The 27,693-nt window shown below is 42.1% G+C and overlaps 1 protein-coding gene across 3 annotated transcripts in view; it reads left to right on the top strand.

The window, feature by feature from the left end:
- The window catches only part of LOC146497727 (laminin subunit alpha-3-like), a 63,241-nt gene that overhangs the window by 18,015 nt on the left and 17,533 nt on the right, over positions 1 to 27,693 (top strand). For 2 of the 3 annotated variants that reach the window (XM_085139146.1, XM_085139149.1), the window contains exons 7-40: positions 666 to 781; positions 1,541 to 1,659; positions 2,040 to 2,130; positions 3,246 to 3,377; positions 4,979 to 5,029; positions 6,814 to 6,861; positions 7,354 to 7,488; positions 8,099 to 8,233; positions 8,915 to 9,049; positions 9,201 to 9,253; positions 9,740 to 9,839; positions 10,643 to 10,695; positions 10,788 to 10,893; positions 12,788 to 12,887; positions 12,998 to 13,154; positions 13,769 to 13,907; positions 14,049 to 14,191; positions 14,325 to 14,428; positions 14,523 to 14,679; positions 14,965 to 15,128; positions 15,288 to 15,396; positions 15,486 to 15,583; positions 16,074 to 16,272; positions 16,445 to 16,571; positions 16,828 to 16,976; positions 17,413 to 17,528; positions 17,766 to 17,977; positions 18,103 to 18,307; positions 21,075 to 21,219; positions 21,315 to 21,455; positions 21,900 to 22,061; positions 22,932 to 23,033; positions 23,124 to 23,207; positions 23,302 to 23,532. In XM_085139146.1, coding sequence (XP_084995272.1) covers positions 666 to 781; positions 1,541 to 1,659; positions 2,040 to 2,130; positions 3,246 to 3,377; positions 4,979 to 5,029; positions 6,814 to 6,861; positions 7,354 to 7,488; positions 8,099 to 8,233; positions 8,915 to 9,049; positions 9,201 to 9,253; positions 9,740 to 9,839; positions 10,643 to 10,695; positions 10,788 to 10,893; positions 12,788 to 12,887; positions 12,998 to 13,154; positions 13,769 to 13,907; positions 14,049 to 14,191; positions 14,325 to 14,428; positions 14,523 to 14,679; positions 14,965 to 15,128; positions 15,288 to 15,396; positions 15,486 to 15,583; positions 16,074 to 16,272; positions 16,445 to 16,571; positions 16,828 to 16,976; positions 17,413 to 17,528; positions 17,766 to 17,977; positions 18,103 to 18,307; positions 21,075 to 21,219; positions 21,315 to 21,455; positions 21,900 to 22,061; positions 22,932 to 23,033; positions 23,124 to 23,207; positions 23,302 to 23,532 — 4,318 coding nt within the window. The remainder of the gene's footprint in view (positions 1 to 665; positions 782 to 1,540; positions 1,660 to 2,039; positions 2,131 to 3,245; positions 3,378 to 4,978; positions 5,030 to 6,813; positions 6,862 to 7,353; positions 7,489 to 8,098; positions 8,234 to 8,914; positions 9,050 to 9,200; positions 9,254 to 9,739; positions 9,840 to 10,642; positions 10,696 to 10,787; positions 10,894 to 12,787; positions 12,888 to 12,997; positions 13,155 to 13,768; positions 13,908 to 14,048; positions 14,192 to 14,324; positions 14,429 to 14,522; positions 14,680 to 14,964; positions 15,129 to 15,287; positions 15,397 to 15,485; positions 15,584 to 16,073; positions 16,273 to 16,444; positions 16,572 to 16,827; positions 16,977 to 17,412; positions 17,529 to 17,765; positions 17,978 to 18,102; positions 18,308 to 21,074; positions 21,220 to 21,314; positions 21,456 to 21,899; positions 22,062 to 22,931; positions 23,034 to 23,123; positions 23,208 to 23,301; positions 23,533 to 27,693) is intronic. The other variant, XM_085139148.1, reaches the window with a different exon arrangement.

Raw genomic sequence — 27,693 nt, 5'->3', positions numbered from 1 at the left:
TTGGGGCTCTTGTGTACAACTATTACAGTAAAGTGGATTTAATTCTGAAAGAAAAGAGGCAAAGATTACAAATGCGGCCTCTAGTGTATGAGGTATAGCATAGATAAGATCAAGAGTGATCACTTCTTTCTGAAAAGCACAATTATGTTGTTTGTGCAGTGACTTCACCATTATAAAAAGCAGTAGATTGTTTTAGTTCCCCTGATTACTGGCTGTGATAAGATTTGGGATAAAGTGCTGCTTTGAACCATTGTAAGCATTAGTACTCTGAAAGTCCAAGAAAAAAAAAGAGGATAGGATTCGTGGATGCTTCACTAAGTTGGTTGTCTCATCGCTCTCATCGCTGTAATTTCCAGGTGCTGTAAGCGGCTGTTTTCACCTACACAAAGCTTGAACATCAAACGGAAGACAGGAAGAATTAACGCTGAATAGCAGCTGTGCAGATACCAAAACAAGGCTTAAAGCGAAGCAAATTTGAATGTCTATTTGTCTGACTGTCTGAAATAAGATTTCAGAATGAATGTTAGTGCTCCGCTGTGCGTCCTTGAGTTTCTAGATACCCGACTGTGTGTGCCAGTAAATATCTATGTACAGTTGGGACTTTTTCCGTGAAAACCCATCTTGGCACTACTACTGAATACAGGCGTCTCGTCTCCTTTCTTTAGTCGCCAGTGCGAGTGCCAGCACAACACCTGTGGCGAGTCATGTGACCGCTGCTGCCCAGGATTTAACCAGAAGCCATGGCGCGCTGCAACTGTTGACAACCCGAATGAGTGTCAGCGTAAGTATACATGTACAGTACTTCATTTAGTGTGTAACCAAAACCGCACTCTGCTACTCCCCATGCTGTTGGCTCCTTGAATTACTACCCCCAGAGCGGACTGAAGTGTCCTCTTGCCTCTGATATTTAAGCCCTATTGTGGATGCCCTGATATGGTATTGTGGTGAGCCTCAGTGAAGAGCTGGGAGGACATTCCTGATATGGTATGTGTGATGAACAGCATGGTGCACAACTTGCTTCAGGATAACTGAGTTTTGTCTGTTTAGGTAGCTGGTCAATGAGCTTAGTCAACCCTGCGCCGACCTAGATAGTGAGAGCTTATCAGCGAGCCATTCAGTCCATCAGCAGAGCCTTTGCCAACTGGAATCTAATTGCTTTGCACTGTTGACAACTTTGGCCTTCATGAAACATAACCTTGCATCAGCCACAGAAGTAAAGCAAGGAAGGAAACTTGTAATCCAGTCAGTGCACTCATGCAGTACAAATGCACCCAACCCATTCATAATCATTAATAAGACAGGGTGGATTACAGGAAGAGGATATGCCATCTTGTTTAGTTTGGATTTTATAGTTTCTCTTGATGCTTAACAACCTTGACTTAATATTCCTTTTAAGAGAATGAGTAGCTTAAGGTACTTACAGGGGGAAAGGGGGAGTCAGAGGTAATTTACTGACAGTATAGAATAATACTTGTCTGTGTGTGTGTGTGTTTGTGTGTGTGTGTGTGTGTGTGTTTGTCTTGGGGGGTTTCCTCCTCAGCCTGCCAGTGTTTCTCCCATGCCTTCGACTGTTATTACGACCCAGAGGTGGAAAAAAGGGGAACAAGTTTAGACACCTTCGGCAGGTTTGATGGAGGAGGAGTGTGCATCAACTGCCAGGTATGTACTGGGTATCAAGTCTAAACTGATTCTTATGTTTGCATGTGTGTGGTTGAAAACAGGATAGAAAGTGAAGTAATATTCCATACTGCGCGTCTCTATATCAGTCTTTTGCAGAGGATTGGATATTGCATACTTCAGTTTGAAACTTGTGCAACTTGCTGTTTGAGGCCAAAGCAAACGTTCTTTTTGAAACTTTCTAGGAACTTTGTGACCTTCTTTTTGCCAAGATAAATTTGAATTGAGTGTTTTGTTAAGATGGAGTGTTATGGATATCAAGTATTGCGTAATGTCCACATAGATTGATGCAAAGCTAGAAACTTAAACTCATATTTTTTTGTTCAAGACTTAAGTTAATTTTGTTCTGTATCATTCTTTAGCACAACACTGCTGGAGTGAACTGTGAGAGATGCATTGAAGGCTTCTACAGGCCTTACGGTGTACCTGCTGAGTCTCCCACCGGATGCATACGTAAGCCACATTTTTGTCTGTGTCACATCACAATGCTGTTTTCATACTGATGTTGTAAAACCTTACTATGTACTGATGAAAAAGACTGTGGAAATATAAGCCTATACTGTTTATGCATGCGTGTGTGTATTTTTGTGGAATCCGTTTTTGCAGCTTCTCTGACATTTTTCAAGATACAACAACAGATCGTTTGGGAATCAACTATTGTCCCACCATGTTGTTATGTGACCTACAACATGTGTGACCAATGAGTGAAGCCAAAGTGTATTTTTATTCAAAGCAAGGCTTTAGCACCTCGCTTTAGACTGGCACAGATGGCACCATTGTCAAGCACCACTGGCACCGCCGCTTGTTTTATTGCTAAACTGGGCTCTGCCATTGTTTACACTACTTTAATGGTCCATCACTATTCCTCTTGGTATAAATAGCTGACAGTTGTGTTTGCACATGACAAAGTAGTGGAATTAAAGCGGGTGACCCAAGAGCTTTTAATTTAATCATAAAATACACAAACTCAATTAAGTAGCTTAGTAGCCGAAAGTGTTCAGAGTCAGTAAACGTTCATCATTATTAACTTTTAAGAGCTCTCGTTTTGGGATTTGGGATGGTTGAAAGCTTTCTGTACGTGTTACTTTACTTTGTGAAAATTTTGGGTATTTAACCTCAATTTGTGCTCTGAGTGGGCATCGTCATCAGCACTGTTGCCTCACATTAAGAATTTGCTGGTTTCGAATCGACCATGTGGTCGGGGTCTTTCTGTGTGGAGTTTGCAGGATCTGTGTGGGTACTCTGACCTCCTCCCACAGGTTGATGATTCTCATTTGCCCATACATGTGAATATGAGTATGAAAGGATAACTGTCTCTGTGTCAGCCCTGCGACAAACTGGTGACCCGTCCAATGTGTACCCCGCCTCCCGCCCAATAGCAGCGGGGATATGCTCCAGTCCCCCCACCCCACCCCGTGACCCTGAAGTAGATAACAGGAAGAAAATAGATGGATTTTACTCTGATGATGCATGTGTTTGTCTATATGTGTATTTTACATCTACATTTTGCACATGTTAACATGGGCACTTTCTTTTTTCTTTTCATAAAATCACATGGCATCTACCAGCCTGTGGCTGTGACGAAAGAACAACAGCTGGATGTGAAATGGGGTCTGGATGGTGTATCTGTAAGCCACAATTTGCTGGAGAAAACTGCGATCGCTGTGCTGATGGACACTATTACTACCCAGACTGCTTTCGTAAGTTTTGTTTTGCTCTCACGTGCTAAGTTAACATTTTGCACAAATGTGCTAAATGCATGATTTTGGTGTTGCATGTTCAAAAATCATAAGACACAAATCTGTCTGCAGTTGCTGCAAACAACAAAAAGGTACAGTTAGTCTTTCCTGTACCTCATTTGAATCTTGACTTGAAGGGAAGACTTTGCTTTGTCATAGAAGGGTGCAACTATTCATGGTCAGTTAACCTGAACCCGATCTTTAACAGCTGGAATCATGAATCAAGATTGTTTTACTCTCAGATTTCTCCCTGAACAAACACATTTGTCCAAAGCCTTTTGACTAAAGTACATCTTGGAGGAGTACACTTGTAAAGTCTGGAGTCTGCTATGACTGGAGATAAGCTGCTCAATGTTTCCTTTTACATTTCTTTCTTCAAGGCGCTAAAGCCATTCTTACAGTAATATTGATCTTTTTCTCTGTCTTTGATTAAACCTGCTTAAAACCGGCTTCTGTTGAATTTCCTACAGCACTCGATTCCTCTATTCACACATCTATTTTCAAGATAATTTAAAGTTATTCATATTTAATTGAAAATCAACCAGTTTGACAACAGAGAAATCCAAAGACTCACATCATTTTTGTCTTATCATCTAATGTTGATCGTCGATATCATCGAAACCTACAGTCCTTACGCAAACACAGCAACACAGGTCTGTAGTCTCGAGATGTGTTTTGCTAACACAGAATTTTTAAACATTTGGTCCTTATCATCAGCATGTTAGCACTGCCAAACTAGACTAAACATGTTGACTCGGTCATGAGAGAATTATTTGGGTTTGAAGAGGTGCTTGCTTGGTGTTTTCTGTCACGGCACAAAATGTTTGCAGCTTGTTGGATTTTGAACTGAAGATGTGTAACTAGTACACATACAATCTGACAACTGTGTAACTGCAGCACCAGCTGAAACATTAACTGCACATCGTCTGCAAACACTTGAGGTTCGTGTCTGAGTAAGTAAGTAAGTCTGAGTAAACAATACCTAAAATAGTTGAGTGGTTTTATAGGACAAAGGAGCCTATGTCATTCTTTTGTCTGTCCAAAGGTAACAAACTCTGCCTACCAGTTCCTTTAAAACTCAGTATTAAATAGGTTACAGTGTGCTTTTTTAAATGCATACACATCGTGCACTTGTAAGAATGGATGTGACAGTGGTGATGTGCTGAACTGTTCAGGCCTTATTACTCCTCCCAAGCCAAGTCGGTGCTTAATCCATTATAAAATGATAAAAAGTTGTTTTTAGACTTTGTGCAAATCCAGGCATGTTGTTTCCCCCTGTGTACAGTTTACATTGAGCTGAGCTGCCTAACCACTGACTTTACTATTCAAATGCAAACATTGCTTAAATCCTAGTCTATCTCTTGGCAAGAAAGTGAATAACTTCAAAATGCTGGCGTGGGGGGATGTTTGTTTTTATGTGAGCAGTTTTTGTTATGTGGATTTCACATAACAAAAAACACATAACCCCCCCCCCCCCCCCCCCCAGTTGACACTGAGGTTTTACTTCATTACATTTTCCAGTCACTGGCGATCTTAATTTTGTGCCTCTCTTTTGCAATCAGGATATCCAGTGTACCCAGCGACCACCAAATCTCCTGCAGGTCCCATTGTGGGTAAGATCAGTAAACAGACTATATAAGAATGTATGAAGAAATAATAATATAAATAAATATATATATATATACACAATAACAGCAGCTGTACAAGTATTAAATGGAAATGAAGAAATATAATGTCCAGTGTTGTGCAATCCACATTTGTAAGTGTCTTGTGCAGTGCAAATATGCTTAAAGTGATTTAAGTGATGAAGTGAAAACAATGTCCAGAATGTTCAGTGTGCGTGTAAGAACCATATGTGTGGGTCAGTACTATGTGGCGGTGTGATTGAGAGACCGTATCGCCTGCGGGAAGAAGCTCCTCCTCAGTCTCTCTGTGTTGGTCTTCAGGGAGCGGAATTGCTTTCCTGACCTCAACAGAGAGAACAGTCTGTTGTTGGGATGGCTGAGGTCCTTCACAATCTTCCTGGCTTGGTTCAGGACCGCCTTCTGTAGTTTGAGTGCAGGTCAGGGAGCTCGGAGCGGATGGTGCGCTCAGCTGATCGCACAACCCTCTGTAGAGCTCGTCTGTCCTGCATGGTGCTGTTCCCGAACCAGGTTAAGATGTTTCCCGTCAGGATGCTCTCTATGGTGCACGAGTAAAAGTTCCTGAGCACCTTGGAGGGCAGTCGGAAGTCTCTCAAGCGTCTGAGGTGGTAGAGACGCTGTCAGGCCTTTTTCACCACGGTGTTGATGTGACAGGACCATGACAGGTCCTGCGTGATGTGAACTCCGAGGTATTTGAAGCTGTCCACTCTCTCCACTGGGCACTCGTTGATGACGGGGGTCTGGTAGTTCCTCTCCTGCTTAGTGCTGAAGTCCACTATCAACTCCTTTGTCTTACTGACGTTTAGAAGGAGGTTGTTCCTCTGGCACCAGTTCTCCAGATTCCTAATCTCCTTCAGGTAGGCCGCCTCGTTGTTGTCAGAGATCAGGCCCACAACGATGGTGTCGTCAGCAAACTTGATGATGGTGGTGGAGCTGGTAGTGGCCATACAGTCATATGGGTACAAAGAGTACAGCAGGGGGCTCAGAACACACCCCTGGGGGGGTCCAGTGCTGAGAGTGGTGGAGGCTGAGACATGTCCGCCCATCCTTACTGCCTGTGGTCTGCCAGTTAGGAAGTTGGAGATCCACTGACACATAGATGAGCTGAGTCCCAGGTGCTCCAGTTTGGTGGTGAGTGTGGAGGGAATTATGGTATTAAATGCAGAGCTGTAGTCTATGAAGAGCATTTTAACATAATTCCCCCTTCTAGTGTCCAAGTGAGTAAGTGATGTGTGGAGGAGATGAGAGATGGCATCGTCTGTGGAACGATTTGGACAGTAAGCGAACTGTAGTGGGTCCAGTGTGTCTGGTAGTGAAGAAACGACGAAGTCTCTGACCAGGCATTCAAAGCACTTCATCACTACTGAGGTGAGGGCTACAGGGCGATAGTCATTGAGAGAAGCAGGGTGGGGTTTCTTTGGGACAGGAACAATGATGGACTCCTTGAAGCATGTGGGGATCACCGACTGAGATAAAGAGATGTTGAATATCTCAGTGAACACAGGAGCTAGCTGGTATGCGCAGTCTCTGAGGATACGACCTGGGATGCCGTCTGGTCCTGCTGCTTTCCTGGTGTTCACTCTCTTGAAGGCTCCCCTCACGTCATGCTCGGAGATGACGAGCACGTTTCCGGTGTCGGCAGTATCTTCCTGTCTGCAGCCATATCCTGTCATATCAGACTTAGATTGACAGGCATTTTTAAACATCCGCTTAAAATGATGTTATTACATCCTCTTTATTTTCTCCCTCTATAGGTCCCACTGTTTGCCCTCCAGGCTATTTTGGCACGCCCAGCTGTCAGCGTGAGTGTGATTATTCTTACATTTTCTCATCCATCAATGGAACTTTATGTTCAAATAGTCTCATGATAGCAGTGGCCATTTGGGGCTATTTAGTGGAAACTAATATTATTTATAAGTTTCCTTCAAGCTGGGAAATCCATTATCAGTAATATGGCATTGCTATTAAAGTGAAAACCATCAGCCCTTGATTTTTTTCCTCTCACTCAATTCAGCTGTCAGAGAACGTATGCTAACACTGAGGCGGGGCCTGGCAGGGGGTGGGGTGGGCACCAGCATAGCTGTGCCACTGTGTGCCACACTATGAGAATAGTTCAACTGAAGGAAGTATTTGTCAGTCTTTTTTTTTTGGGAGTTCCACTAAAGAAAGAGCTCAGCCTCAATTATAAGCAAATGTTAATGTTCCACTAGGAATACACATTTGAATTTCTGTTAAGATTTAATTTGTTTGCTGTTATTGTTAAATTAAATGCTTCCACTGTGTTTTGTGTGCAGCGTGTATTTGTGACTACAGAGGGACTCTGGGTGGGATATGCGATGCTTTAGGCCGCTGCCTGTGCCAGCAGAGCGTGGAGGGCGAGCACTGCGACCGCTGTCGACCTGGATACCACTCCTTCCCAAACTGCCGGGGTGAGAGAGACATGCATGCCAATTTGAACCCCGCAGACTGTAAAGAAACACAAAGTCATCAGTGTTACTGGTTAATGATTAGGAAACAGGAGTTTTATTTTAATAGAAGTGGCCACAAGTGGTTATTATGTGGAACAGGAACAAAGGCAGCAAATCAGCGCTGTAAATGTTAATAGGTGTGACTGGAGTGACTTAATTACACAGCAGGGATTAGTTTGTCCAGCAATCTTTTGCTTTGTTAATACAGAGAGAAACTTCACTCTCTCCATGAAACAGCTTACAGTATTATCAGATGGAAGTACACTTACATATTTGGCCCTTTTTAAGTCTTAGCTCAAGGTTTTTGACACTTGACCCTTAAAGCTTTAAATGGACCCTCCAGACAATGTGATTTCAGTAACAATTATCAAAGTACATTTGGAAAAATGAGTATTATGTATGTATAAGTATTATTATGTATTATGGTGTTTTAGTTGATGTTTACAGATTTTTTGCATGTAAAGATTACTTATTTGGACAGATGTTTTTATAATTGGGACTTTTCTGGGTAAATGTTTATACAGAGCTATAAAAATAGAATAAATTTTGCTTTATTATTTTATTTCTTCAGCATGTCTCTGTGATGGGGCCGGCGTAGCCGACAGCGTGTGCGGTCCAAATGGTCAGTGTATTTGTCTCTCCAATTATGGGGGACGGGAGTGTGATGAATGTGCGCCAGGCTACTATGGATATCCTGACTGTGCTGGTAAGTAGGATTTGTCCCTCTGTGTCTATCAGTATAACTACAGTAGATAAACCACTTGTGTACTTTTGACCTCTGCTGATGAGAAAGCTGCTGAAAAAAAATGTAGCTTCTGGTTTGGTTGGATTTATGGTGGCCTCTTCTCATGACTTTGAAGTAGAAATCCTCCCACGGCATCCACAAAAATCCCACTCTGCCCCCTCAATTGATTTTTTTAATGCAATTTGCATGACACGATGTTTCACAGAGAGATGGAATATGTGATATTTATAGACCTCTTCCTTCCATGGACTCATATTCCCAAGAATAGACAACTGGGAATCACTTAAGACAATCTGATTCTTAAAATAAACAAGGTCATCCCAAGAGTTTCAATTCCTGTTCTTTTCTTATGAGATTCACTTATCCCTAAGGACAATGGCTGGGGCTCTGGAGGTAGAGCATCATCTACTCATCTGAATTGTTGATGGTTTGATCTCAGCCAGTCTGAACCACATGTTACTCTTTGATGCATTCGTCTGCATGTGAATGTGAATAGTAGACAGAAAGCACATACATGTGGAAAACAGTGCTTGTGTGAAGGGGTGAATGAGACATGTTGCAGAAAAAAGGCTGTATAAGAACCAGACAACTTACCATAATAATGCTTAGAGTTCTTATGTCTGCTTGTGTAACTGTCCCCAGCCTGCCGGTGTTCACAGGAAGGCTCATATGACGCAACTTGCGACCCGTTATCGGGTCAGTGCCTCTGCCTTCCAGGTGTGGTGGGTCAACTGTGTGATCGTTGCGCCTCTGGTGTAAGATTCCCTCAGTGCTCGGGTAAACACTTGAAATCATCAAACTCATAAAAGTAGTCATTTTTATGGACAGCGGATAGATGTGTTATTTAGGTCATTATTGTTTGCTGTTGCTGTGGTTATCGTTGAGGCTCAGTAATATTACCTTTTCCTTTTTCATTTTGTCCTTCCAGCCTCCATCAGTGTGTGTAACACAGCAGGAACTGAAGCGTCTGATCCTCGAACGGTGAGTTGCATTTTTCTGTGCATCGTGGCCCTATCTGGAACAAGCTTTTATTTTCCTTGCTGATAGAAGTGGTCACAGTATAAATCCAGTGATGGGTGTGGGTTTGCATTGACTAACAGCCCTACAACTGATAACACAACTCCACGTCATCCTGCGCGGTTTCACAAGGAAGTGTTTTTCTGGTGAAAACCAAAGGAAATTAAAAAAGGAAAAGAGGCTTCCTTCCATTATAAAGGGGAAAAACAACACGTAGTATTTATTTAGGCATCTATTGAAGTATTTCTGAGAGTCACCTTTCAGTTTGGAGCATAATGCATACTTAGAAGAAAGAAAGAAATGCTGCCAAGTTTCAGTGTAAAGAAACATCTTTATAGAAAATGCAGGCACTTGCAGTTGATTTTATCGCTCTGATTTTAAACAAATATAAAGCTTTCAACAGTAGCTACCAGTCTCAACAATTCTCAGACTCCTTATCTGTTGTTTCAGGGCTCTTGCCGCTGCCTAGCAAATGTAGAGGGAACCCTGTGTGACAGGTGTAAACCTCTATACTGGAATCTAGCTGTAGACAATCCCCGTGGCTGTATAGGTAAGTAAAAAGGAATTTGAATAATAAAGGAAAAAGGGGGAAACATGACAGAAAAATGCTTATTTGGCTTCCATACAGGCAAAAATGTCTTAATTCTGACCATATATTTCTCAAGGCTTTTAAATTGCCAGGAACAATCTGACAAGGTACTGATATGAGCTTTGTCCCGTCTTATACGTCAACGTACCTCTATCAACAAGGCTGGTTCTGCCTTTGAAGAATAACACATTATACAGGCAAATCCCTGCTGCCTGCTTCCACTGTGAGATTTCCTCCTGAGATTGCATAAAAAAGTATCCAGTGACACATTAAAAATAGAACGTCTGAACATCTACTTTTATAACCTTTACAAAAACTACTCCTGCTTTATTCAATTGAAAATTTTTAATATAGTGGAAACTAAGGAGAACAGCTCCTGGCTTTGTTCACATATGTCTGTTGTTACTGCTCTGCTCTCTTGCAAAACTGTTATCGCTACTACGTTCCCTCAATGCTCAATAAGGAGTGGGGTGGGGTGTTTTTAATATCCCAAGAATGCATCTGGTTGACTGTGGCTGGACATTGAGGGAAAAGTTTTCTTTTCTTCCCCCCCCACTCGGCTGAACGCAAGCTGCGGCCTGAAAAGCTCCTTTGGACCTTTGATGTGCAAATCTCTGAAGGCTGGAGGGTTTTACAATGTTGTGTTTCACCTGTGAATTTAGCAAAATCCTGCAATCAGTGTCTATTCACTGTAGAGCCCCCCCCCCCCCCCCCCCCCCCATTTACATTTTCATAACCTCACCCACTTTTGTCTCTCATACCAGAGTGTCATTGTGACCTGAAAGGGACTCTGAGTGGTGTTGGAGAGTGTGAACAGGTGAGTGTTTTCATGTGGTCGTGTTGATGTCAGCAGTTTGAATAACCGCACATTTGCAGCATTAATCATCTCTTGATGGTCTGCTTGCACAGAAAAGTGGACAGTGTCACTGTAAGCCTAATACATGCGGGCATGCGTGTGACTCCTGCAAAGATGGATACTTTCTGCTGCAGAAAAAGAATTATTACGGGTGTCAAGGTGAGAATGTGTTTCTTTGCTGAACTTCCAACCTTGTTTCTTGCTTACATGTGCTGTATTATTAAAGGATACACTTTAAGAAAGAAAATAGCAACCAAGCATACTTCCTTTTTTGCTGTTTTTACCAATGACTGTAAATATTTAGCGAGCCAACCACAGTGCAACACTGACTATTGTTAGAAATTATTGTGTTGACTGAAAAACAGGTGCCTTAGTGCTGTTTTAAGTGTTTTAGTAGGTAAAAGTGAATGCTTTAACATGAATTGAGCTGCGGTTTGAGGAAGGCCTCGAAGGGGACTGGCGACGGCTCCCGGGCCTGGCAGATCCCCATGTACTAAATAGAAGTGAAGAAGCTGAAGAATGGAGAACAAGGAGGGAGGAAGGGTGGGGCATGTAAATGAGAATGATCAGCTTGCAGAACTGGGGGAACCTATATAGATGACAGCCGGAAGGAGCGTGTTTGGAGGCGTGGTCCTGCTCCTGAAATTCTGATACATAATCTCCAATCATTTCTGCAGTACAGCCAAGCAAAGACAGCAGAGCTTAAAACTTTCTTTATGTGCATCACATATTACAATAACCTGTGAAATGTGATGGCTCATGTTTTTTTTGCATAGAAATGAATGACAACATTCAGGGAAATCAGTTAAGAAGCAGATAGACCAAGACAGGAAGGAACTATGTCTAAAGCTCAAGCTGTATGTTCTATATTTATATTTTGTATATAAAATATATTTTGTGTATGTAGCCAAACAGGTTTTGGGCTATTTGGTTTGGTATTACAGCCATATCCCTCTTCTTTTTTTTTCTTGTGTGTTTGTGGCAGTAAAAATATTTGCTTAATGCACTAATTCTACTTGCTTACTTGCTTGACAAAACTTTTAATAAAACCTCTGTTGAAGATCAACAAGGTTGTTAAGTTTCTCTGTTAAGCCTGAAACTTTGCATTGGATACATTTAAACATGTTATTGTCCCTTAGTAATAAGAACAACTACTTTATTAGTACATAAGTACTAATACATGGTACAGTACAGATCTCCTCTGAAGTTTAGGGACACCAAGACATTTCAATCATCAAAGCTTTTTTTTAATCTTACATTGTTGAAAACAATACTGAATGCAGAATAATGATCTTTGATGAAAGTTTCTAAAGGTTAAAATGCACAAATCATCCTTTCTTATGGCTTAATGTGTTAAATATATATTATAATAAAAATAAACGGCAAAGTGTACAGAATATTTTTTTATAGGTGAGGTCTGAAAGGTCATGCTTAGTGCAGCTTATTAGGAGTGCAGTGACCTGGTGCCGTCCTTGTGGTTTCTGCTCAGGCGTCCCTTATTTTCATCTTGGGAGGCCCCAAGGTCTGTCAGGGATCTTCTATCTAAGGAAGATAACAGAGGACCTTCTTTTTCTTATGTAAACCAAAGAATATTACAAAAGTATAAATTCTCCCTGTTGAAGAACAGCCTTCAGAAATGTGTGATAGTGCATCCAGTGAGGGCTTGTGGTCGTCTTTGTCCTTCTTGATGCCAGGATGTAGTAAACATTACTGCTTTGACACCTACGTCTCCTAAAGAAGTATTTCTGTGAAAAGATAGTCTCAGGAGGATTTCAAGAACATGCGCAAAATAAAAAATGTTTTTTCAAAAGACAACCAAATGCTGACATATTTAAATAGCGTAAATTCTGTACTTTCTGTAACGCCGGTGATAAATCTTGGCATCTGGTTGAGTGTAAATATTTTCATATTCAGAAGGACAGTTGCATAATATGTGCCCCAAAACAAATCCAACGTATGGTCAGAGAAGAAGCACTGATTTTCAGTGTAATATCACATAAATGGAACATGTTTGATGTAGAAAATGATTGCTTTTTTTCTATTCCCTCAAAAGGTTGCCAATGCGATATAGGTGGTGCCATTGGCATGGCATGCAATGACATATCGGGACATTGCCAGTGTCGGAGGAATATCATTGGCCGTAAATGCACCGAGTAAGACATGGCAGATTTTGATGTCATTAAATTGGGATGAAAATGGTTCTTTTTAACATATTTGCAGCATTTAATCAAATGATTGAACTTTTTTTTTTTTTTTTTACCAGGCCAGCACCTGGCTACTACTTTCCCACTCTGCACCAGCTGAAGTTTGAGGTGGAGGATGGTACCTCACCAAATTCCAGACCAGTACGTTTTGGTTATAGCTCCCAGGAGTTCCCAGACTTCAGCTGGAGAGGTTACGCTGTGATGTCCCCCGCACAGGTTCGTCCATTCAAACTTGTGCATTAATGTATCGGATGCTTTAATGTCATTGTTGCATAAATTACATGAGACTAGTAGAGTGTCTGCCACTTTTGTACTATCACAATTTTCCTTTTCCAGTCTTCTCTGTTACCACTACGATTCTTTTGCTTTTGCCACTGCACAAATAATCTTCACCTGAGAGCACAGCCTTTTGTAATTTCAGTGCTGATACACAATTGAGGACATCAGCTCTCTTAGCACTAACACTCTCTCTCTTCAGCCAGAGGTGATCTTAAGGCTCACTGTTGGCTTTTCTGGACCTTTCCATATTCTAATGCACTACGCCACCCCCCGACATAAGGGGAGAGCACAAGTGCGAGCTTGGATCTTGGTGGTGGATGAAACTGGCTATCAGTCTTGCTGTGACTGTAAGTGAAGGGTCTGCTTTGCTCCTCCTGTTATACTTTCTTCACCTTGCTTGCTGCCTGTTGATTAACGCTCTCTCTTTGCCCGACTTCTCCATCCACCTAACTTCATTTTTAACTTTTGCTTTTCTTTAACATTATTCCCTCGTCATCTACTCAAACCCCTACCCTCGCAGTCAGCTGTGTGTGTTGTTGTCCTCCCCGCAGACTGAAGTCAGAGTAACAGTGCATGTTGAGCCGAAAGATGGGAGGCAGCATTTGTTCCGTGTGGTTCTGCGGTTCAGTAACCCCAGCAGCACCCGTGTGATTGCTAGCATCAAGGCGACCAATAGCAGAGGCACTCCAGGTAAGGCTGCCTCTGAAACTGAATCATCTCCCATATTTCTAACCCGTCATGCATTCTAAATCCGGGCGTGCTGTCTTGATTTGGAAGATGTCTGTTTGTCAGTATCTGACATTAAAGCCATCTGTGCTCGGTGCTCTGCAGGGTCAGAACAGAGTAAAGAAGTAATATTTCAAGTTAGTCCGTCCCCATCCTTCCTCACCGTGCCTGGAGACGGCTTTGCTGAGCCCTTTGAATTGACTCCTGGGACATGGATCATGCACATAAGAGCAGAAGGAGTTCTCCTGGTAAGTTTATAAAGAAATCACTGATGTACAGATGTCATTTTAAAAGTGGAAAATTACTGCTCATTTGGTGTTTTGCAAGATTAAAAAAACAATATATATATGTATTGTCTCTCTGTGTCATTGCCTTTATCAGGACTACTTAGTGTTACTACCCCAGGATTACTATGAAGCGCCTCTCCTGCAGGAAAAGATCACTCAGCCATGCACATATTTACCCACCGCAAACAAGGATGAAAAGTAAATTTCATTCTCCACTCTTTTTCTCATCTTTCTTGTTGTTGGTAGATTGTTAACTTTTTTCTTTTTGCGTGCGTGCGTGCGTGTGTCTCAGCTGTCTGTTGTATAAGCACATAGCCCTGGATGGCTTCAGCTCCGCACTGGGCTCACAGGGAAAATTCACAACCCGGCGTGGGCGCAAGAGGAGGCAGGCTCGTGTGCAGCGTCTCACCCCTGATCACCCTGAAATGGCTGCTCTCAATGGGAGACAGGTTCAGTATTTTAAAGATGAATGTTAGTGTAAAAATTGTGTGTGCGGTGTAAAAACGGTTAAGCTATTAAAAGAAAAAAACAGGTTCCCTTTATCTGCGCTAAAGTCCGGAATAAAACCGTGAGACTGCAGTTCAGTTTATAGACTGGATCTTACTTCCCAATGATAATCAATCAATCTTATATATTGATGTTTGATTTACTTCTTTTTGCGGTTTATGTTTTTCAGTTTTATTATCCTAAAATGCCTGAATGTCTCCCTTAAATAAATGTTCTGTCTCCTCTAGTCTCAGCTGCAGCTCAGCCTGCCTGTACCTGATTCTGGGCCATATATGCTTATTCTGGAGTATGCCAGCGAGGTGGACACTGTCCAAAATGTCAACATACTCATCAGTGGACAATCAGTTGACCCGGTTATGGGCAGGGCTAATATTTACAGCTGTACCTTCAGGTGAATCCCACACTTGATGCTTTCATAACATTACTTGTAGTAATATTGATTTGATTTAGGTCTTTATTAACTGAATACTTATCAATATCCTAGAGATAGAAGGTTAAATAATATGTGCACGTTTCATGTACGTGTTGTTGTGTTTCCTAACCCGTGCAGCAATCTGTGTCGAAGTGTGGCGGTGGACAACAGAAACCAAATAGCAGTGTTTCAGCTGAGTCACAGGACTGAAGTCCTCTTGCAGACCTCCACAGCATCATTCCTTCTGGTAAGTGAAAAGTTTGGCCAAAAGATGCGTCACAGCTTCATATCAATGCAGCAACGTGGAGCTTTAAATACATCTTTTTCTCTGTGTAGTATAAAGTGTACGCGGTTCCTGCAGATGAGTTCTCCATTGAGTATGTAGACCCTAAAGTCCTGTGTGTCTCCACTCACGGTCGCTTCACCGAAGACACGTAAGTCTTGAACGGACACAGCTGTTTTCCAGGTGTGATTGTATGCATTCCCTGAGGTTGGCAAGCTCACTTACCTCAGGCTGAACTTGCAGTCTAACTCAGTCCTCTCTCATACTAAATCGTCTCTGAATGTAATGAGCGGGTCGGATGTTACCGCTTTTCCAGCTGTCAGTGTCGAGCTCTGTTATTTGCTGCGCACGTCACCTTGAGCAGAGAACAGGAAATCTACTCAGAAGGGAAAAATAAGCCAACAAACAAATACTTAGAATTGACTTGTTGCAGTTGTTGTAGTTCAGCGTAAAAATACCCACAAATTTAAAACAATGAATGCAATAATGGCTTCCGCACTGCTGAGCCTCTAAAATCATTCAGATACTTTATAAACGTTGGCCTCTGTATCACGATGAAATTATTTTTTTGTATATTCTTAACAAATAATATGGGAGTGAAAACACGTTGAAGCTGAATTCTTCTTGTTTACTGTGTTTAGCTGGCACTGTGTCCCGAGGCAGTTTGACAAACCCACTTCAGCTTGGATCCTGTATGCAGCCCGCGATGGCCAGCTATTGTCCACACCAGCTGTGGCTCCCCAACAAAGAGAGATTGAGGATTGGAGGCGGAGACGACAGTCTGGGGTGATCCCTGTCCGTGAACCTGAGTGTGATGGGATACTACTTAAATTCCCGCAGGTATCACCGTGCCCTTCCTCAGCTGGTTGAATTATTTAGCAGCTTTGCCCCCAAAACATTCAGTTTGTGCTGTCCTGCTGGGTTTGTTTGCTTGTTTTTTTTATTTATTTACCCAGTCCAAAAGACACTCATTCAGGTTTTCTCATGTTTTCTTTTGGTTTTTTTTTCACAGACGGAGATTACTTTCACCCCCAATGTGCCTCTTCCGGGCAGGTATGTGATAATAGTGCATTATCACCAGCCTGAACATATCTCCTTCCCTGTGGAAGTGCGAGTTGACGCGGGCCGTGAATGGAAGGGTGAGTGTTAGAGAGGAATGAAGTCCTTACTGCCTCCCCTTAGATGTTTTTTTTTTTTACTTTGGCAGTGACTGGGAAATCATTCCCACAGAGGTGTTGATTCCTATTTAAGAGCAGATAAAGTTCCAATGCTCATGAGAAAATGAGCAGAGGCCTTGGATCAGCTCCCCCACATGGCTTTAACAGGGAGATGAGTCACTGTGCGGCGCCCTCCTGTCTTCTCTCTTTACCCATTTAAAATGTCCTTTTCTTGCAGGTATGATAAATGCATCGTTCTGCCCTGCAGTCTCAGGATGCAGGGAGGTAGTCATCGCTGATGGGCGCATTGCCCTTGACTTTGAGAGAAATCCTTGGCAGCTACCCGTCATCTCTGTGAGGGTGCCACCTAGAAAGACTCTGATTCTGGTCAGTGTTTTGTGTTACGTGTTAAACACCATCACAACTGAATGAGCGAGAAATCTAAAAATACTTGTTTACAGTCTGAAGGCATGCGAAGCCTGTGTTTTGCACTAGTGTTGTTCAGGTTGAGGACTTGGCATCCTGAGGTCCTCTCTCCTCAGTGTTATGCCATATCCCCAACAACAACAATGAAACGACTGTATTCTACCTGGCAGTGGCTTGTGGGTTTATAAAGGCTAAGCTTCCCGGCTGTATAAGGCAGGGGGCAGGTTGGGCTATGATTGTGTACTGTTCAGTGTGCTTTCATTTTCCTTCTCCATTAAGCTGAAGCAAATAATAAAAAAGCCGAAATAACTTTAAATCCTTTATCACTCTGTATTACTTAAACAAAGATGTAGGGTATATGAGATTGTTTTTGATATGGTTTCTATCTTTTATTTAGGATTATATCATGTTGGTACCTGATAGCGTTTACACCCCAGAGCTCCTCAGAGAGAAACCTCTGGATAAATCTGAAGATTTCATACAGCAGTGCCGAGAAGAAGGGTTCTATATTGAGTAGGTATCCAACAAATAATGACATCAGCATTCAACAATTTGACATGTTTTTTTTGTGACGATATATAGCTGATGGTTGTAATATATTGATATTAATATATGGGATATTTCATTACCCATGCTGAGGTAACAGCCTTCAAAACACCAATGTTTTTGGAAATGGTGCCCTCTAGCTGTCATGTTCGAGTATAAAACCACATTTGCATTTAAAAGTGATCTTTGTGTGTGTCACTTTAGCCCAAGAACATCTTCCCAGTTCTGCAGAGACTCGGCCCGCTCTCTTGTAGCAGCATATAACGATGGTGCTCTGCCGTGCGACTGTGACACATCTGCCTCTACAGGAAGCGTCTGTGATGCAGTTGGAGGACAGTGTCCCTGCAGGCCGCATGTGATTGGGCGGCAGTGCACAAAGTGTGCCACTGGATACTTCGGATTTCCCTACTGCAGACGTGAGTCAACATTTACCTTTGATTTGTAGTTCTTTTCTTTTTAAGTCATCATTCACTCCTTGTTACTTACTCTCAAAATACAATTTGCATCTAATTTTGTCCTCATTACTCTCCTCTCTGCGCAGCGTGTGATTGTGGCCGCCGACTATGCGACGAAGTGACAGGACGCTGCATCTGCCCTCCTCAGACAGTCAGACCGGCCTGCGATGTGTGTCAGAATCAGACTTTCAGCTACCACCCTTTGCTGGGCTGTGAGAATTGTGAATGCTCCCCAAGCGGCATCGCTGCAAATGCAGGGGCTCAGTGTGACCGCAATACTGGTCAGTGCAGGTGAGCTGAAACCTACATGAAGAGCAAACTGTGCAGGTTACCATATTTGCATTTACCTTGTAAAGGCCAAATAAATCATATTTGAAAGCAACTTTTCCAGCTCTGTTGCTAAGTAAGGATAAATGGAAGCTGAGGTTTGTTCTTATGATCTCATGTGATAGTCTTTAAATACTTCATATCCTATCATTGACCCCTTAAAGCCTGAAATATGAAATAATTACCAAAAAATTCTAATTAAAAAACAAAATGGTTTGAGCCAAATGTGTTTAAAAAATAATGTTAATTTCCACATACAATTTTTATTTGCATAGTATTTGCTACGGGCAGCACGGTGGCACGGTGGTTAGCACTGTTGCCGCACAGCAAGAAGGTCCTGAGTTCAATTCCACCATCAGGCCGGGGTCTTTCTGTGTGGAGTTTGCATGTTCTCCCCGTGTTTGCGTGGGTTCTCTCTGGGTACTCCGGCTTCCTCCCACCGTCCAAAGACATGCAGTTTGTGGGAATAGGTTAATTGGATAATCCAAATTGCCACTAGGTGTGAATGTGTGAGTGAATGTGAGTGCGAATGGTTGTCTGTCCCTGTGTGTTGGCCCTGCGACAGACTGGTGACCTGTCCAGGGTGTACCCCGCCTCTCGCCCTATGACAGCTGGGATAGGCTCCAGCGCCCCCCACGACCCTGAAAAGGATAAGCGGAAGCAGATGGATGGATGGATAGTATTTGCTACATGTACCATTTTTTAAAATTGCTTAAAATGTATTGTGCAATTTATGGAAGCTTTTCAGGAAGAAACCCCCCAAAAATACTGATGATGTAGAAGTCTCAAAAACTCAAATCAGATATGATACAATATGCGTTAAAGGGTTAACATTTGAGTTATTTTAGCTGCTGTTCTGTCCTAGAATCATTGTTAGAGTTCAGTAGGAATGCATCTATAAACATGTGTTCCTCTGAGCGATGTGAAACAACTTTAGCAATTTTTTAATCCACTTAAGACAGAGGCACACACATTGTGTCACTTCATGCCATATTTTTCCCTGTGTCTTTGGACGGTGCCTCCAAAACTCAAAACTTAACAACTAACAAGATCAGGATGAAAACATAACCTAGGCAGAGGTAATAGCCAAACTGAAAACTCCAACAAAGTCGAACGGAAAATATCAAACAGGAAAGTGAGTCCATAGCAGAAAATGCTGGAAAAGCCAGGATCATGACAGTTCATCCATCTATCCATCTATCCACCCATGCATCCATGCATCCATCCATCCATCCATCCATCCATGCATCCATCCATGCACCCATCCATCCATCCATCCATCCATCCTTCCATCCATCCATCCATCCATCCATGCATCCATCCATCCATCCATGCACCCATCCATCCATGCATCCATCCATCCATCCATCCATGCATCCATCCATCCATGCATCCATCCATCCATCCATCCATGCACCCATCCATCCATCCATCCATCCATCCATCCATCCATCCATCCATCCATGCATCCATCCATCCATGCATCCATCCATCCATCCATCCATGCACCCATCCATCCATGCATCCATCCATCCATCCATCCATGCATCCATCCATCCATGCATCCATCCATCCATCCATCCATGCACCCATCCATCCATGCATCATTCCATCCATCATTTGCTGATTCAAAATTAGTTGCAGGTGTAAATGAGTGCTTGGGTGACGTGTCCAGGATGGGATAGCCTCAAGCTTCCCTGCAAACCCTGAATTGGATAAATGGAATAAAAGTGGATAGATATAATTAATTATTTCTTCTTAATTATGTGATTGTGTAGTTTCTCTATTAAACAGCTGTGCTTGTAATGCCTGTCCCTTGTGAGTAACAATCTGTCATGCACTGATTCTTGAGTGGTGACAAAAAAAGACTGGAATCTGACCTGCAGCTTCCAACAGCAGATATGAAGCATGACAGCAACATGATTAATGAGATGTTACGTCTACAGATGCAGCAGTACATTAGGGGAATGTTGGTATGGGCTGATATCATGAGTATGTGACAAAGAGCCTAATTTATTTTTTAATTTTCTTTTAATTTTCTTTTTAATTTCTTTACGCAAAATGATCAAAAACAGCACGAGCATCAGCTATAGGCTGTTTAAATTGTTATTTTAAACATTGGTGTTGGCCCTGACTTTCACAGTTCACAGTCCAGTCATGTTGTTGTACACATCTCCCTTTCTGTCAAAAGCAGTATCATGAAAAAGCTCTAGGCATTTCAGGTGTTTAGATTCTTATGCAGTGCAATAACATCAGAGAGCACGTTCATGTCCGTACAAACTCATTGTGCAACAGCATATCTAGTCCAAACCTATAGCCAGCAAAATGACAACTATGTACAGCAATGAAAACAACCACGCAAGCTAACAGATAACGCATCTCATTCTTGCCTTTGTCTCTAAATCAAATCAGAATGTGAACTGTAAGTTTTTAATGATGTTTGAAGCAACTTGCTTGCCAACTACCTTGAATAACTCCATAAATGTTGCTGTGAGAGCTGAAAACTATGCAAAGGTTATTTTAAAGGTATCCAGACCTTACTGATAGAGTATTACAATTACACAGTACTGTTTTCACTCTTATAGAGATGTGGAGCATGCAGTGTAAAGCAATGCATAAGATGTAATCATACAGTTTTCTTTGCCATACAAGCTGTTCAGAGACCATTTCTGTGTTTCAAATGTACACTGAAGATCTTTAATTGTGATTATGTCTCTGCATTTTTACACAGTTGTAAGCCGAGGATTGGAGGCCGGAAGTGTGATCGCTGTGCTCCAGGTTATTATCGCTTCCCTGACTGTGTGCCCTGTGACTGTAATCAAGGTGGAGTTACATCTAATGTGTGTGACCCAGACACAGGAAGGTGTCTCTGCAAGGTCGGTTCAATAAATGAAATGTCTTATTTAAGAACTCCCTGTTTCTTAGTGTTCTTTGTCTGACTTTCTCTTTGTCATTGCTGCCACGTTTGCAGAGAAATGTTGCTGGGGTCAGGTGTGATACTTGTCGGGAAAGGTCCTTCTATTTTGACCCCTCAAACCCTCTCGGCTGTACCAGCTGCTTCTGCTTTGGAGTCACTGACCAGTGTCAGAGCTCCAGCAAACGCAGGGGGAAGGTGTGTTGGCTTTTCTTGCTCCTGCATGTCTACGGGTGCCTTTAAAGATTTTCTGCCTGCAGCGCCTTTTGGCTGACAGACGTTATGTGGCAAACAATGGGTTTTTTAATAAAAGCTGGTGTTGATCACAAAAGGACCAACTATGGTAAAGCAGATCAAATGCACAACACGCGATGCAGGTTTTACTGTGAGCTTTTCTTGTTAGTGTCTCTAAAGTTACTGGATGAACTCATTGACCCATCTGCCCGTGTCTTGCGCAAAGTCCTTTTTGCAAGCTTGTCTTGGAAATGGAGTTATCGACTTTGCTAATCTGGTGTTCTGTTTAAGAAGTCATCAGTGTGCTCCTATTTTACTAATACAGATAATACTCATTTTACTAACACTACCGTCAAAAATTATCTGGAAAACACAGTTATTATTTTTCTTACGTTTCTCTGTTATTAGTTTGTTGATATGCAGGGCTGGCATTTGGAAAGTCCCGACAGAGAGGAGGTTACATCTGTGTTGAACAAAGCCAGTAACACGCTGGTAGCAGATATCCAGGAACTTTCTCCCGCAGTTCAAACATTACACTGGGTGGCACCACCGTCCTATCTGGGAAACAGGGTGAGTCAGTGAAGACGTCATGGCGAGAAATGTTGTTTATTGGGAATATGTGCTGCTGTCTAAACAGAGAAACAGATATTGGAGGTCATTTCCACAAAAAATGTTGTTTAGTTTTTTTTATTCTTGAATAAAACTCTGTTTTATTCAAATCTTCTAATTTTATGATTCTTTTTCTTAACTCTTATCATGTCACCCTGTGTCTTTATTTCTTTTAATTATCTTAATTTTACAGCACCTTGGTCAGCGGTTGTTGTTTTAAACGTGCTATATGAATAAATTTGACTTTGACCTTGACTTTGACTATTGAAAAGTAAACCTATAATTATCAAGATCCATACTAAGAATCCGGCAACCCAGTTGCGTTCATCTTTTAAACTTCTTTAACATGACTGAATATGACAATTCACTGATAATTGTTGTGCATATATACGGTTTTGGAGTAAAGGATCATTGTCGATATTTCAGGTGTGTTCACATTTTTGCATCTTCCAGTTTTGTTTTTTTTTAATTTCCACACATGATTTAATTTTAATTATAGTATTATTATATTCTGTTTAGGTATTTCTATACTGTTGTATTGCTGCTTTTGCTAAAGGAACATTTTCTCCACCACTCATCATTGTCAGCTAAGACAGGAAGAAGTGCAGAAAGGCTGTCAGCATACATCAACAAAACTCTAAACAAAAATCTTAAACAATTTAAAAGGAGGAATTAAAAGGCCATATGATATCTGAAAAATCACAAGTTTAACCATTACCTCCCAACTGAAAAGGATCTATGTCGAATATATATTAAAATGTCCTTTACACTAACCGTCTATATGCAACTTTTCCTCCAAATTAACTAACAGAAGTCTCTATCCTTTTCTAGGTTTCATCTTATGGTGGTTTCCTGACTTACCAGTCCAAATCATTCGGGATTCCCAGTGAGGGGATGACTCCGATTGGCAAAAGACCTGATGTTGTCCTAACTGTACGTAATGCTAGGAGTTTTCTTTTCTTTTCGTTTCTTTTTTTGGTTACAGTGGCAGTGTATTTATCCATGTCGTTATTTTTTCCTCAGGGTCATAACATGACTCTGATCCACACATCTCCACAAGCTCCACTTCCAGACAGGCTCTATCAAGGCAGAGTACAGATGTTGGAGGTAAAGGACTACACTTTCTTATAACCATTTTATTTTCTCTTTCTCTCCATACTGATTTCTCAGGATAAATCTGACAACTTTGTGTTGTTTGCAGGGGAACTGGCGACATGCTATCAACAACAGGCCTGTCTCCAGAGAGGAACTGATGATGGTCTTGGCTGGTCTGGTGGGCCTTAGGATCCGAGCCTTGTACTTCACCCAGAGCCAGAGACTCAGCTTGGGTGAGGTGGGCCTAGAAGGGGCCACAACCTCAGGGACTGGAGGTCCTAGTAACTTAGTGGAGAAATGTTCCTGCCCCTCTCAGTATACTGGTGACTCCTGTGAGGTGAGTTTGAAGGCCATCAAATATGTTGTATGGACAGATGTATTGGGCCACCTCCCTTAATTTTTGCTTAAAAGTTGCCAGTGCTCTGCTGACACAGTAACTACAGAGTTCCAGACCTCCTCTCGCATTAACATCAGCACAAAAACTATGTGCTGGGAGCTTCATGGCATGGATTTCCATGGCAGCTACTCTAGGTGTAATGTGTAGGTGGCCCTGTACTTTTATCCACATAGTGTATTTGGTAGTCTTGCATTCTCCTTGGCTTCCTGTCGCGTTCGGGTCAAATCTGACTGATTATAACTTTTTTTTTTTTTTTTTTTTTTTTTTTCCGCCTGTCCCATTTGGTTCTTTAGCCATCAGAATTGTTGTCTGAAGACCAACAAGGATACCCAATGGATTTATTTTGCCAAATGGATCATCATGGCATTGCCGTATTGGTCCATTTGATCGACCTTTGTTTTTATTATTTATTTTATTTTCAGTTGTTACAGACGGGACAGACATGAGTGAGGGATAGGAAAGGGAGAAAGAAAGAGGAAGGAAAAGAAAAACAGAAGGGGAGAGGGACAGTGAGAAAGGGGGGAAGAAAAAATATCTCCGGGATCACCTGTTGAGAGAAAAAGAATAGAAAACAAGCAAAAAAAACAAAACAAAGCAACATACTATACACAACACCATCGCATTAATCTAGCTAAGTGTAAACAGCAGTAAATACTAAATATTGAATGTTGTTGTGCAGCACGCAGGACAGACAGCGCACAATGTGCTTTGAAGTAGCAGCCAAGAAAGGTGTGATTTAAGTCTACGAATAGTGAACACCCATGTGCACACCTGTGTGGATCGGCGCGCTTGTATTCAAATGGTTTCCCCATGTAATGGTCTGCTAGAGGATGTAGAGAGCCATAGCCCCGTCCCCCAGGGCATGAAGCAGGCATGGAGGAGATCCAGGCCCCAGACATCCAGAGGCCCCAGAGTGCAAGAGCCCAAGGAGGACCACCGGAGGGGCATCCGTGCCACCTTCATGGGAAGGGCTGAGGATCCCCAGACGAGGGGTCACCCAGTAGCCACCGGGCAGAAGCTAGAGGGGGCTGCACCGGCGTGCCCGCCGGCTCCGCCGGCAGCCAGCCGTGCCAGAGTGAACCGAGCCGCAGGCACAGAGGCCGGAGGCCCGAGGGCCCCCCGCGCCCCGGAAGAGGCCTGACCGAGCAGCAGGCGCCAGGCCCCGCCAAGTAGCCACCGGGAGTGAGCTGGCACATGACCTGAGCGCCCAGCCCCGGACACCAAGAACCAACAATGCACCGAACCCTGAGGGCATCAGTCACCGGCAGGGAGTGTGGTGAGGGGAGATAGGCCTCCACACTTTGGAGGGCCTGGGAGTTCCCAGAGAGGTGGAGTCTAAGACCCGACCTGACATATAGACACAGACAAACAGGCACACACAGACACAGACATGCATTCCCACCCTCATGCACACATATACAAACACTCAGCACTCACCCAACGTAGGAATAAACGTAAATGGACATGTACACACAATCACACTCCCCAAACATACTCTATACCCCGGGTCCAGGTATCCTCACCCCCAGAGATGGAAACGGCACCCAGACCCAAGAGATGGGTGCCGGGGTGGAGGCAAGCAGACCGCCCCAGGCTCCGCAGCAGCAGGGAGGCCAATCAGACAGCCAGTCAGACTGATTATAACTTAAAACACTCATAAATATTGTGTTTTACATGTGATTGCCTCAAGGCCTTATGACATCCTCCACACTATGCACTTGAACATATAAAAGAGATGATCACCTCTTTAATTGAATTTTCACACACATACACACACATTGGCCCCTTACCCCCTGAAAGACCCACTGAATGATCCGCTGAACAAGGTCAAATTTGCTGTTTTATGGACACTTTTCCATTTTCACTCCCTAACCTTAATAAATCTTCACTCATGATGTACTGAACAATGTTCAATTCAAGTCAGTTAAATTTAAAGTTGATTTATCAGATTCTCAGTGTTGATAAAATATGTATGCACATAATGATAAAGAAAAAACGTCATGAAATACCAAATGAAGTGATTGAAATATAGCTTTTGTATCTGTAGTCCATACCGGTCGTATCCTGTTAAATCTAATATTAAGGAAGGCACGATTGGGACTTTCCTATCATCATTAAGGCAACATGAGTAATATGATCAATGACACACTGATGAGTTAACATATTTTTATGCTTTCCTGGCCACTGTTGCTACAAATCATCTAGTGATGCAAGCCCAGTACTCAAAAACTGAGAAACCATGTAAAATGCAAATACAAAACAGAACCCAATAATTTACAAATCTCACAATTCTGTATTTTATTCACAATAGAACATATAGAACACAATCTGTTCAATCTGAGACATTTTACTATTTCACGAAAAATATCAGCTCATTTTCCCAACTTCTTTTAGGTGTGTTGCTGCCATAAAGTAGCTCATTTTTTTTTCATCAAATAATAAAATGTCTCACTTAAACATTTGATAAGTTTTCTATCTTCTATTTTGACTAAATTATGGCTTGATGAGGTTTGCAAATCATTAAATCTGTTTTTGTTTACATTTCAAACAGTGTCCCAGCTTTTCTGGAATTTCTTTGCACTGAAATATTTTATTTTGATGGTGAATGAGATTAGTTTGGCTTTTTGTAAGCCTCCTTAACTTCTCAGTAGATTTGAATTCAATACAGCAAATCAATGACAACAACACGTGTCACTTTCTTTCTGTACTTCTGTACTATATAATTTCTTTAGGGATCAATAAATAATAAATATTCTGATTCTGACTCACACTTGTGATCGCTCATGAGCTGGGATGAGCAACTACATCAGTAGCTCCATCGTGTTTCTCCACACGTAGTTTTAACTTTTATTTTGGCTTTAGTTCACAATAACATTTGTTTAAGAAGCAAGAAAGTGTGGAGAAGTGCATTGACTGAAGAGCTGGGCCTCCTTTCATATTTCTAGGCTGCCTTGACATGTCTGGGCCAAGAACCGCACCCTTTACCTCAGAAAAATGTACAAGGGTGGAATTAGATGGAAAATAACATCCAGAGAGCTGTGCAGAAAAATTATGTAGCCCTGGGCTGGGATACGTGGCGCAATCATGCAGACATAATATTTGTGATCATAAAATTATAATCGCTGGTGTGGATACAGCGCAGAGAAATGTAGAAGGGAAAGCTTTCCTTGAATGGAAAGGGGGCTGAGTTGATCCAGAGGCTGATGCAGTTTGTGCTTCCCAAACTTGATTTGTGTGCAGTTTTGCACCCAGGAGTGGATTAAACATGATAACAGAGCTTATTAAAGGGGAGAACAACGTGTAAAGGAGAACATATTATGTGAACTAGGGGAAAAAATGAAAAGCTTTAGATATGTTGCTTGTTTGTTGAAGTGCTGTTGCGATAGATTACTAACTGCCCCCCTCTGTGTGTGTGTGTGTGTACTTGATCCACCATCTTGGGTGTGTTGATAGGAAGTTGACTACATGTGCCCAGAGGCTATATGACAACGAGCCTCACCTTGATGTGTGAGGTGTGTTGCATAGCAACATAGCATTACTCGTAAACCTAAGTGATTTTGCCTTAGTGCACCTAATATGCGCGTGTCTGTAAGTACAGCCGGCACGCCTAGTCGTGTCTGCTGTGCGTTTGTGCAGCGTGATTCAGGTGCGGTCTATCAATGTCTAACTAGCCTCCTGGTCATGTATTCTTGCAAAAGCCCTCTTATAAATCACACACATATACAGAGAATATTACTAAATGGTTGTTTGTATGTTTTACTTGCTTTTCAAGTAAAAGGCTCTATTACCACAGCCTTTTAACTTTGAAGTAAATACAGCAATATTGTGATTTTCTTTTTTTCTGTGATGACATCCGATTTCTTTTGTGGGCATTCACATCCTACACCCATTTTTTTCACTGTGAATAGAATAGAATAGAATAGAATAGTTTTTCCAAATATACCTAAAATAACAAGCGAAAAGAAAAACTTAAAAACTTTAAGTCTTCATGAATATCTCTATGTCTACAAAATGTGTCTTGAACCATTCTGTGTGTGTGTGCGTATAAGAGCAGGAATGGGGCAGACACTGCATGTAAGCACTTGCACTTGTGTGTTCCTG

Source organism: Neolamprologus multifasciatus, chromosome 18, assembly GCF_963576455.1.
Source record: "Neolamprologus multifasciatus chromosome 18, fNeoMul1.2, whole genome shotgun sequence".
Taxonomy (NCBI): Eukaryota; Metazoa; Chordata; class Actinopteri; order Cichliformes; family Cichlidae; genus Neolamprologus; species Neolamprologus multifasciatus.
Note: the sequence above shows the minus strand (reverse complement) of the source record. Positions and strands in the feature narration are given on the sequence as shown.